The 11,080-nt window shown below is 49.0% G+C and overlaps 2 protein-coding genes across 2 annotated transcripts in view; one reads left to right on the plus strand and one right to left on the minus strand.

Moving 5' to 3' along the window:
• Positions 1 to 11,080, minus strand: part of LOC119897314 (NACHT, LRR and PYD domains-containing protein 12-like) — a 609,009-nt gene that overhangs the window by 43,266 nt on the left and 554,663 nt on the right. The window lies entirely within an intron of this gene.
• The window catches only part of LOC119897305 (NACHT, LRR and PYD domains-containing protein 12-like), a 50,906-nt gene that overhangs the window by 2,400 nt on the left and 37,426 nt on the right, over positions 1 to 11,080 (plus strand). The window contains 5 exon segments of the mRNA XM_038710919.1: positions 2,366 to 2,601; positions 2,720 to 4,003; positions 4,006 to 4,552; positions 4,696 to 4,872; positions 4,953 to 5,126. Of these exon segments, the coding sequence (XP_038566847.1) occupies positions 2,366 to 2,601; positions 2,720 to 4,003; positions 4,006 to 4,552; positions 4,696 to 4,872; positions 4,953 to 5,126 (2,418 nt within the window).

Consider the following 11,080-nt stretch of genomic DNA (forward strand, 5'->3'; position numbering starts at 1 on the left):
CAGACGAGAAGAAATAAAAGCATGAACAAGCATCTCCATCTCTTCTTTAGAAACCACAGCTCTAATGTTAGCAATGTTCCTGCGATTGGAAAAAACAGGAACGAACCACAGATTTAACATGACTGTTAAAACACATAGATTTATCAAAAATGACACCCAGATTTCGCACAACACCACAGACCGAGGATGATATAGCCCCAATGGCCTGCCTAATTTTAGGGGTAATGTTGTTTGGGGAAAAAATCAGCACCTCAGTTTTGTCTGAATAGTTGCAAAAAGTTGTCTACCATCCATTTGTTAATGGAGGCTAAGCAATTGTGAAACAAGGACAGTTTGTCTAGCCTATGAGGACTAAAAGATAAATATAATTGGATGTCATCAGCATAAGAATGATAAGATATGTCTTCAAAGCTACCAATAATCTTTCCAAGAGGAAGCATACACAGACTGAACAGCAGGGGGCTGAGCACAGAACCTTGGGGCACACCACAGGACAAAGGAGTAGAGTCTGACATATATGTTCCTATGGACACAGAGAAACTCCTGAAAGATAGGAGGAAAACCAATCCAGAGTTGATCCAGTAATGCCCGCAGTTGTTTTCAGTCTATTAATCAGAGTGCAGTGATCAACAGTATCAAATGCTGCACTGAGATCTAATAGGACCACTACAGAACATTTAGTCCTCTAGGTCATAGTTATCCAACAAAGGTTAAAATGAAGGGCAACTGGACTTGGTTGAAGATACTGGAAGACGTTTCGTCCCTCATCCAAAGGACTTCTTCAGTTCTGACTGACTGGCAGGGAAACTCAACTATTCCACCTCAGTGGGGTTGTTGGCCCGGGTCATCGATACCGCTGGTTCGTTAGTGTTCCCGGTTGCTGTGACGACAGTCGTTACAGTCGTTAAGACTACCTGTGGCCAAGACTGAACGACCATCGTTGGTATCTTCACCTGAGGCCAATAGGTTACGTTTGTTGAGTTTCCTGGGAAGTGATGAAAGGACAGCATTGTAAGTGGGGGATAATTGGTGGCGTAGACCCCCTCCTCCGGGTTCTTCTCGACCCTGGTGTAGATGGCTTCCTTGACACCTCTTTCAAACCATCCATCTTCTCTGTCTAAAATGTGCACCTGGTGGACCTCAAACGAGTGTCCTCTGTCCTTCAGATGTAAGTAGACTGCAGAGTCTTGACCTGAGGAGTTGGCCCTTCTGTGTTGAGCCATGCGTTTGTGTAGTGGGGTGGTGATGGTGCATAGATAAGATGCTTGCCTTTAATGTGGGAAACCTGGGTTCAATTCCCACTGTGAGACATCCACCATTGTGTCCCTGAGCAAGACACTTAACCCATAGTTGCTCCAGAGGTGTGTGACCTCTGACATGTATAGCAATTGTAAGTCGCTTTGGATAAAAAGCGTCAGCTAAAAGTAAATGTTTAGTCTCCCCAATATAGAGGTCTGTGCAATCCTCACTGCATTGAACAGCAAACACTAGGTTGCTTTTCTTGTGCTTGGGGGTGCAGTCCTTGGGGTGGACCAGCATCTGTCTTAGCGTGTTCTTGGGTTTAAAAAAAAGCCTGTAAATTTTCTGTAAACACCAATCTGCAGGCTCTTGTCCTCTTCAATGTGTACAGCGCAGTCCAGGAAGGCCAAACTGTTGTTGTGGACATCTTCTCATGTGAACTTGATGTTACTGTCCACAGAGTTGATGTGTTCTGTGAAGGCTTGCACTTCCTGGCTTTTGATTTTGACCCAGGTGTCGTCCACATATCTGTACCAGTGGCTCGGTGCTGTTCCTCTGAAGGAGTTGAGGGCTTTATTCTCCACTTCTTCCATGTAGATGTTGGCCACAATCGGGGATACCGGTGAGCCCATGGCACAGCCATGCTTCTGTCTGTAGAATCCTCCATTGTACCGGAAATAGATGGTGTCAGGGGTGAGGATAGTTCTGTTGTCCAGGGTGTTGTCTTGTGTTAGCCATTTCCTTACGGTTTCCACTGCTTACAATACATTTCTGTTAAAAACTTGAACCTGTGATACCTGCTTGACTTTCCACCCCGGAAATTCAAATTAGCTGTTAGTCCCACATCTCCTGGATGCCACCGGGACGTAACAGAATGTAAAATAGTGAAGGACATAATCAGCTCTCTTTAATGGCTTTTACTGTGAAGGAGCTGCAGGAAGTGTTGAGTTTGTGTTAATAACAAACTGCAGGCAGATCACTAAATGTTTAATCAGACAGTCAGACAGGAAAAGCAGTTAATTAGTGTTTCTGAGAGCAGGAGAGCTGAAATAAAAGGAACAATCATCTTCATTACTGACTGAAAGCTGAATTCAAACAGAAAAGTTCTAAAGAAATGTCTTCACAGAGAGAGGAAGAGGAGTCCTGTTCCTGTGGAGGAGCAGCCGTCCTGCTGTGCTTTGTGTCAGGACGTCCTGAAGGATCCAGTCTCTACCAGCTGTGGACACTGGTTCTGCAGATGGTGCATCACCCAATACTGGGACCAGTCTGCTTCATCGGGACACTCCTCCTGTCCCCAGTGTGGAGACAGATCCAGAACCAGAGCTGGACTGCAGACAGCCAGTCAGAGCAGCTCTGTACAAAGTAAGACTGGACATCTGTCTGCTTCTTCAGATATTCTGATGTTGATGGTTTTTATATTAGTAATGAAAATAATCAGCACATATTCTTTGTTTTATCTCACATTGTTTCTCTTCTTTAGTGAGAGGTGGTCTGCAGGAGGTTTTAGATGAACATAAGATCAGTCTGAGGAGGAGATGTGAACGTGTGACTGAAGGAAGTGATGAAACAGGAAGTGGAACCCTCCTCAACAGGATCTACACTGAGCTCTACATCACAGAGGGACAGAGTGAAGAGGTTAATACCCAGCATGAGGTGAGGCAGCTTGAGACAGCTTCCAAGAAGACCCTCCATGACACTCCAATCAGGTGCCAGGACATCTTTAAAGTCTTACCTGGCCAACAGAGAGCCATCAGAGTGGTTCTGACCAACGGCGTCGCTGGCGTTGGAAAAACCTTCTCGGTGCAGAAGTTCACTCTGGACTGGGCAGAGGGCTCGGAAAACCAAGATGTCGGTCTGCTGGTTCTGCTCTCGTTCAGGGAGCTGAACTTGATCAAAGATGAGCGGCACAGTCTCCTCACGCTGCTCCACGTTTTCCATCCAACATTACAGAAGGTCCCAGCAGAGAAGCTCGCCGTCTGGAAACTGTTGTTCATCTTTGACGGCCTGGATGAAAGCAGACTTTCATTGGATTTCCACAACAGTGAGGTTGTGTCTGATGTCACACAGAAGTCATCAGTCAACCTGCTGCTGACAAACCTCATCGAGGGGAATCTGCTTCCCTCGGCTCTCGTCTGGATAACTTCCCGACCTGCGGCGGCCAATCGGATCCCTCCTTCGTGTGTCGGCAGGGTAACGGAAGTACGAGGCTTCGCTGACGCCCAGAAGGAGGAGTACTTCAGGAGGAGAGTCAGTGATGAAGAGCTGTCCAGCAGAATCATCTCACACATCAAGACCTCCAGGAGCCTCCACATCATGTGTCTAATCCCAGTCTTCTGCTGGATCACTGCTACAGTTCTGGAGCACATGTTGACTACAGAGCAGAGAGGAGAGCTGCCCAAGACCCTGACTGACCTGTACTCACACTTCCTGCTGGTTCAGATAAAGAGGAAGAAGCAGAAGTACGATGAGGGACATGAGACGAGTCCACAGGAGCTGACGGAGGCTGACAGGGAGGTTCTTCTGAAGCTGGGGAGGCTGGCGTTTGATCAGCTGGAGAAAGGAAACCTCATGTTCTACCAAGAAGACCTGGAGCAGTGTGGTCTTGATGTCACAGAGACCTCGGTGTACTCAGGAGTTTGTACAGAGATCTTCAAAAGAGAGAGTGTGATCTTCCAGAAAACAGTCTACTGCTTTGTTCATCTGAGCGTTCAGGAGTTTCTGGCTGCAGTCTACATGTTCCACTGTTACACCAGCAGGAACTCAGAGGACTGGAGGACTTCCTGGGGAAGGACTGGGACAGTGAAAACAGTGACTGTTTCCTGAAAGATGACAATAATCATGATTACCCTTCCGTGGATGTCTTCCTGGTGAGAGCCATGAAGAAATCTCTCAAAAGTATAAGTGGCCACCTGGACCTGTTTGTTCGCTTCCTTCATGGCCTCTGTCTGGAGTCCAACCAGAGACTCTTAGGAGGCCTGCTGGGTCAGACAAAGACCAGTTCAAGAACCATCCAGAGAGCCATCAACATCCTGAAGGAGATGAACAGTGATGAGATCTCTCCTGACAGAAGCATCAACATCTTCCACTGTCTGACGGAGATGAACGACCACTCAGTACATCAGGAGATCCAAGAGTTCCTGAAGTCAGAGAACAGATCAGAGAAGAAACTCTCTGTGATCCACTGCTCAGCTCTGGCCTACATGCTGCAGATGTCAGAGGAGGTTCTGGATGAGTTGGACCTGAAGAAGTACAACACATCAGAGGAGGGACGACTGAGACTGATTCCAGCTGTGAGGAACTGCCAAAGAGCTCGGTAAGTCCAGATATGAATGACAACAATAGTATTTAACAGTTGGAGCCATCATTATTGGTTTGTTGTATTGCGTATTGGATTGTGTAGCCATTGTATCGTTAATCTCTGTTAAGCTGTAATAGTCACAATTTCAAATCTTACAGACTTTCTGGGTGTGGACTCACAGAAATTCACTGTGAAGTCCTGTTATCGGCTCTGCAGTCCAACCCATCACATCTGATAGAACTGGACCTGGGTTATAACACTCACCTGAAAGATTCAGGAGTTGAATGGCTCTCTGCAGGACTGAAGAGTCCACACTGTGGGCTGGAGACTCTGAGGTGCAGAATCTTGTCCCATTCACTTTGAAGGTCTACACGAACATCAACGGTGATTTCATAAAGTTTTCCTTTCTTTGCAGGCTGACAGACTGTCAGATCACAGTTGAAGCCTGTGCTTCTCTGATCTCAGCTCTGAAGTCTAACCCCTTCCATCTAAGAGAGTTGGACCTCAGTAAGAATTTTGTGCAAGATTCAGGAGTGAAGACGTTTTCTGATTTTCTACACTCTCCAGACTGTAGACTGAAGACTCTGAGGTCAGACTTCCAGATTCTTTATAAATCACGGAAAATGTGTGAGGAAATCACATTAATTTAGTTCTGTTGATGTAAAGTAAGGAGAATTTTCTCCTAGTATGCTTGGGATCCTGTTGCGTTACAATAAGCCTCTCCCACACTTTGAATAGTGAAAAAAAGAAGGAAAAACCTTTATCTATATGTAGTTTTTTTATTGCCTATTTGTGAACAGGTTGTTACTTCACAAAACTTTTTGTACTTCACATAACCTTTATGTGCTGAAGCCTGTCAGACTAAAAGGATATGATAGCTTAAGACAATGACAAACACGGTCAACTTCAAAAATGTGTTTAAGTCATGGAGAGACCTTCGATTTGTTTTGGATATAAAAAACAACCCAGAGTAGGCTTTCATCCTATTGGACAGGTAAACTAACATAACTGCAACCATGTGAAATGCATTGTGATGTTGTGCTTTAGTTAACGTTAACTTGCCTGGTAATGTCAACAGTTGTTAACATTATCCGTTGCAAAATACTATAGTTGTAACATTATGGCTTGCCACATTACTTCATCAGCTAATGCAATTAGGGCTGCAGCTAACGATGATTTTAGTACTTGAAGCTTCTACAGAATATTTCATCGATTCATTGATGCCTCGTTAAAAAAGCACTTTTGCTTGGCTGTGACGTTACAACTATGGTTGCCACCGGTCCTTTAAAATACAGAATCTAAATAGTGCGTCCCGTTTTGAATCAATATGGGTGGGATGATTTGCATGGGATAAACCGCGTCCCGGGTTTGTCTTTAATGCAGCTTCCCATGCAAATCCCACCCGCATTCTGTGAAGACTTGTCCTTTTCTACCCCTGATTGGGCAATATTTGTGGCAATATTCGCTGCCATTTTTGGTTTGATTAATACAGTCAGTTTCAGGGCTAATGGGAGTCAGGGAAGGGGGGCGGCAAAAGTGTGAGAAATCAAATAACCTACTTGATGAGTATCAAGCCACAGTAACTGCACAATTTGTCGGCCAGTGTTCTGTGTGGTGCACATTGGCCTGTCAGACGTGTGACAGCATGCCGAGGCAGTGTAATGTTTTACGGTGGACGGACGGTAACATTACAGAGTTGTTGTTTTCTTTTAGCTTGACTATCATAAGTGCAATAAACAACAGTAATAAATGTTCGTGTGAAACAGTGTGCTATATAGTTATATGGATTAAACAAAGCCTCGATGCAAAGAATTTGCGATGCATTTTAGTATTTGAATTAATCGATTTAATTAGAATCGTTTGAGCCCTAAATGCAATCTATATAACTATCTACTTACTAAAGTGTTGATTTTAACCTGCAAGAAATAAAGTAATGTTAAAGAGCAAATGTGGAGCGATTTCTGCCGATGTTTGCTTTCGGAATATGCCATTTAGATTAATTGTTGATATATCAATACTCAGGTACACAGCTTCTTTACCATTCTCAGTCGCTGTAATTTATGTGACCCACATATTATATACTAATGCAACATAACGGTGCAGAACAACACTACAGTATTGTTACTTACTGCGGTCTAACTGGTATAGCAGCACAAGAAAACTTGAATGGCAAAAGTGTCACCTCGAATAGTGCCATCAGGCCAACTGCAGGGTCATCAGCCAGGAACAACCCTTCACTGATGTTTTGCTCCATTATTCCTGGAACATCTTGGGATGGTGAAGAAATGGTAGGGATGCCCCCTAGTAGTAGAACATAATATGCCTAAGACCTTTGCCTACCACACGGCACACACAGCCAGCTCCCTCATGGTCTTTCTCAACTTTGCCCCCTTGATGCTCATGGTCTTCAGGAAGCACTGGGTGGATGATTACAATGCTGATATATCAAGCTGATAAAAATATTACTGTAATGTAGCAGTGTGAATTTACCGGAGTTTCCAGCATTATGTGTGATGCTGTTTCCTGTTATGTCTCTGTTTTAGTTCACGCTTGGAAACATAGTAGTTGCAATCTGAAACCTTATCACTAGAGGCCACTGAAAACTACACATGGCCCCTTAAAAGGTCCTATGTAATGCTTAATTTTAGGCTCATACTTTTATTTTGGGTGTCTACATGCTTTAATGATCAAAAAACACATTCTTTTTCTCATACTGTTTGCTGCTTGAGCTCCTCTATTCACCTTTTGTCTGAACACTCTTAACACTTTTAAGCTACTGACGTTTTCCCACTCTGATTGGCCAACTTTCCAAAGCCTTGCAGAGGGGCAGAAACGTCTCGGGTTACGTATGTAACCCTGGTTCCCCGAGAAGGGGAACGAGACACTGCGTCGGTTACGACACTATGGGAACGCCTCTAGGCGAAGCAGGTCTGAACGTGAATGAAATCACTCCAATCCTATTGGCTTGTTGCTAGAACGGTAAGGTGTGACGGAATAACCGGAGGAGTATAAAGCACACCTGTACACACTCATCATTAGCTTAAACTATGAAGCAGGCGCTTCAGGCGGGGAGAGAGATGCGGCCGGCCGACACAGTGTCTCGTTCCCCTTCTCGGGGAACCAGGGTTACATACGTAACCCGAGACGTTCCCCTTCGAGGGAACTCGAACTGCGTCGGTTACGACACTATGGGAACGAGATACCCACTAAACCGTGCCGAAAACCCCGCCTGCCCCTGTGTGCAATAAAGTGGCACGACTAAGAGGAGAGCGCACGAGTGCCAGGTGCCGAAGGAAGGTCAAGACTGTAAAACCGAATGAATGTGTGCGGAGTGGCCCAGCCAGCCGCTAAACAAACATCCTGCAAAGAGGCCCCGGAAAGGAGGGCTCGAGAGGCCGCCATGCCTCTGGTAGAATGAGCCCTCACAGCCACAGGTGAAGGCAAACCGCGCACCTGATAGGCCAGGGAAATAGTCTGAACAATCCAGTTGCTAATCGTATGTTTGGATGCAGGGAGCCCAGCCCTGGGGGACCCAAAACACACTAGCAGCTGGTCAGCCTTCCTCCAACGGGAGGACCTCAGAGTGTAAATACTCAGTGCTCTGACAGGGCAGAGCAGATGAAGTCTCCCGTCCTCCGCCGTCACATGAGGTGGAGGATGAAATGCCTGCAGCACCGTGGACCCTGCCGCACAAGAAGGCACTTTAGGGATGTATCCTGGACGAGGGTGCAGGATAGCCCTAATATTCCCCGGGGCAAACTCCAGGCTTTGCGGGGAAACCGAAAGCGCTTGGAGATCCCCCACCCTCCTCAGAGGGAACCTTGGACCGAGTCGCAGGTCTCATCCTCCGGGCACCACGGAGGAAACGTACAACCAAGGGAAGTTTCCCCAAGGACCCCTCCCTCAAAGGGGTGTGGAAAGACACATACACCTTGAGGGTGGAAGGGGAAAGACCAGCAGAGAACCGGTCCTGGAGGAACTCAAGTACCTGAACCACCGGGAAGGTAACAGGGTCCACCGACCGCTCCCTACACCAAGTGGAGAAAACACTCCACTTCAGGCCGTACATCCTCCGTGTGGACGGGGCCCTGGAGCCCAGGAGGGTCTCGACTGCTCCGGCTGTTAGACCCGCCTCTAGGTACTGTGCCCCCTCAGGGGCCAGACCCACAGTCGCCATATGGCGGGGCAAGGGTGAAGAACCCGGCCCTGTGCCTGGGACAGCAGGTCTCTCCTCAGAGGGACCCGCCATGGTGGGCCGTCCAGGAGCGACATGATGTCCGAGAACCACACCCGGGTTGGCCAGAACGGGGCTACGAGCAGTAGGCCGACATTGTCCTGGCGGACCCGCTCCAGAACCCCCGGGAGCAGAGCGACTGGGGGAAAAGCGTACAGACGTAGCCTCGGCCACGAATGTACCATGGTGTCCAGACCCAACGGGGCTGGAGGAACGAGAGAAAACCATAGTGGGCAGTGCGTAGTCTCTTGAGACGCAAACAGATCCACGTCTATGGGGCCGAACTCTTCGCACAAGAGCTCCACCACTTCGGGGTGAAGTCTCCATTCCCCGGGCCTCAGCCCCTGCCTCGACAGCAGGTCTCCCTGATTCTGCGTCCCCGGGAAATACATCGCCCTGAGCGATAGTAACCTCTGCTGTGACCACAGGAGGATCTGACGCGCCAGTCTGTCCAGAGGGCGCGAGCGCAGACCGCCCTGGTGATTCAGATAGGCCACCACCAGTTGTCGGAACGAACCAGGACGTGGTGGCCTTGGAGATCGGGCAGGAAACTCCTTAGAGCCTGGAACACCGCCAACATCTCGAGACAGTTGATATGCCACTCGGATTGATGCACCTGCCAAGATCCCCTTGCAAAGCGGCCGTCCATGACCGCGCCCCAGCCCGTGAGGGAGGCGTCTGTCGAAATAACCAGCCGACGACAAGACCCTCCCAGCACGGGTCCCTGGGACAGGAACCAAGTTTCCTTCCAAACTGATAGGGAACGAAGACACTTGCGCGTAACCCAAATCAGACGGAGAGGATTTCCCCTCGGGGAAAAACCCTTGTTCCTTAGCCACCACTGCAGGGGTCTCATGTGCAGCAGTCCAGATGGTATTACGCTGGACGCAGCCGCCAGGAGACCCAACACTCGTTGAAAGTGTTTCATAGTGATGGCGTGGCCTAACTTCACCCCTCTCACAGCAGCCAATATGGTGTCGACACGTGCCGGAGACAATTGTGCCCGCATCGTTGTCGAATCCCATGCAACCCCTAGGAACGTAGCCCGTTGGGTGGGCGCCAGCACGCTCTTCTTTGCGTTGAGCCTCAGCCCTAAACGCTGCAGATGAGCCAGAACGACATCTCGATGCCGAACCGCCAACTCTCGAGACTGGGCCAGGATGAGCCAGTCGTCGATGTAGTTGAGAATCCGGATGCCCTGGAGCCTCAGCGGGGCCAGTGCTGCATCCATACACTTGGTGAATGTGCGAGGGGAAAGTGCCAGGCCGAATGGAAGAACCCGATACTGGTAAGCCACACCCCCGAAGGCGAACCTCAGGAACTTCCTGTGAGAAGGACGGATGGAGACGTGGAAATAAGCGTCCAGTAGATCTATCATGACGAACCAATCCTCGGATTGGATGTGCGACACGATGGCGGGGATGGTGAGCATCTTGAACCTGAATCTCCTCAGAGACCGGTTTAGAACCCGCAGATCCAAAATTGGGCGCAGCCCTCCGTCCTTCTTGGGGACTACGAAGTACCGACTGTAGAAGCCGGCGTCTCTATCTGGGGGGGAGACATGTTCCACGGCCCCTTTCCTCAGCAGAGTACGAACTTCCTGTCCCAACACCGGACTTGCTCCGGGCGGACCACAGTCCAAACCACCCCGTTGAATTTTGGAGGGCGGGTTTTGAACTGTAGTCGATACCCATCTATGGCAGTGCGCAGGACCCACGGAGAAATGTTCGTCAGGCTCCGCCAAGTCTGCAAAGTCTGCCAACGGAACCAGCCCCTCGGGGCTGGTGGTCGGTGTCTCGTGTGATCTTCTGGTGGATCCCTGAAGCCCCAGAACGGCAGGGGAGAGCCGCCGAAGATCCACGGTGAGTGAGTCGGGACGCCGCCCGATTGCAGACCCTCGGGCAGGCAGTACGGCGTGGACTCGATGGTGGCAAGTGCGTCCTGAACGTGTAAACGGCGGGATAACATCACCTGTTGCCACGGCAGAGGGGACCTCGGTCAGCCTCCGGGGGGGGAAGAACTCCCCTACCCTGGTCTTCAGGACCTCTTCCCTGAGCTCCGTCGGGACTGGATGACGGTCCTCAGATCGCATCTCTCAGAAGGCTAACCCCCATCACATTGCTGTAGTTCAGTGATCGGGGCGTGGAAAGCCATGTAGAGAAGGGTCTGCCCCATGATTTACTCAGTTCATCATGTAAATCAGGAAAAAATGGCAGAGATCGGCGTGGAGGTGGTGCGTGGTGCTTAAGAAACCTTTCATCAAGCTTACCACTAGCCTGTGGTGTCTGCTCCTCCTGTGGCCAGTCGAT

This window comes from Micropterus salmoides, unplaced genomic scaffold, assembly GCF_014851395.1.
Source record: "Micropterus salmoides isolate LMB-PRFRI ecotype aquatic unplaced genomic scaffold, ASM1485139v1 Ms_hic_scaffold_1, whole genome shotgun sequence".
Lineage (NCBI taxonomy): Eukaryota > Metazoa > Chordata > Actinopteri > Centrarchiformes > Centrarchidae > Micropterus > Micropterus salmoides.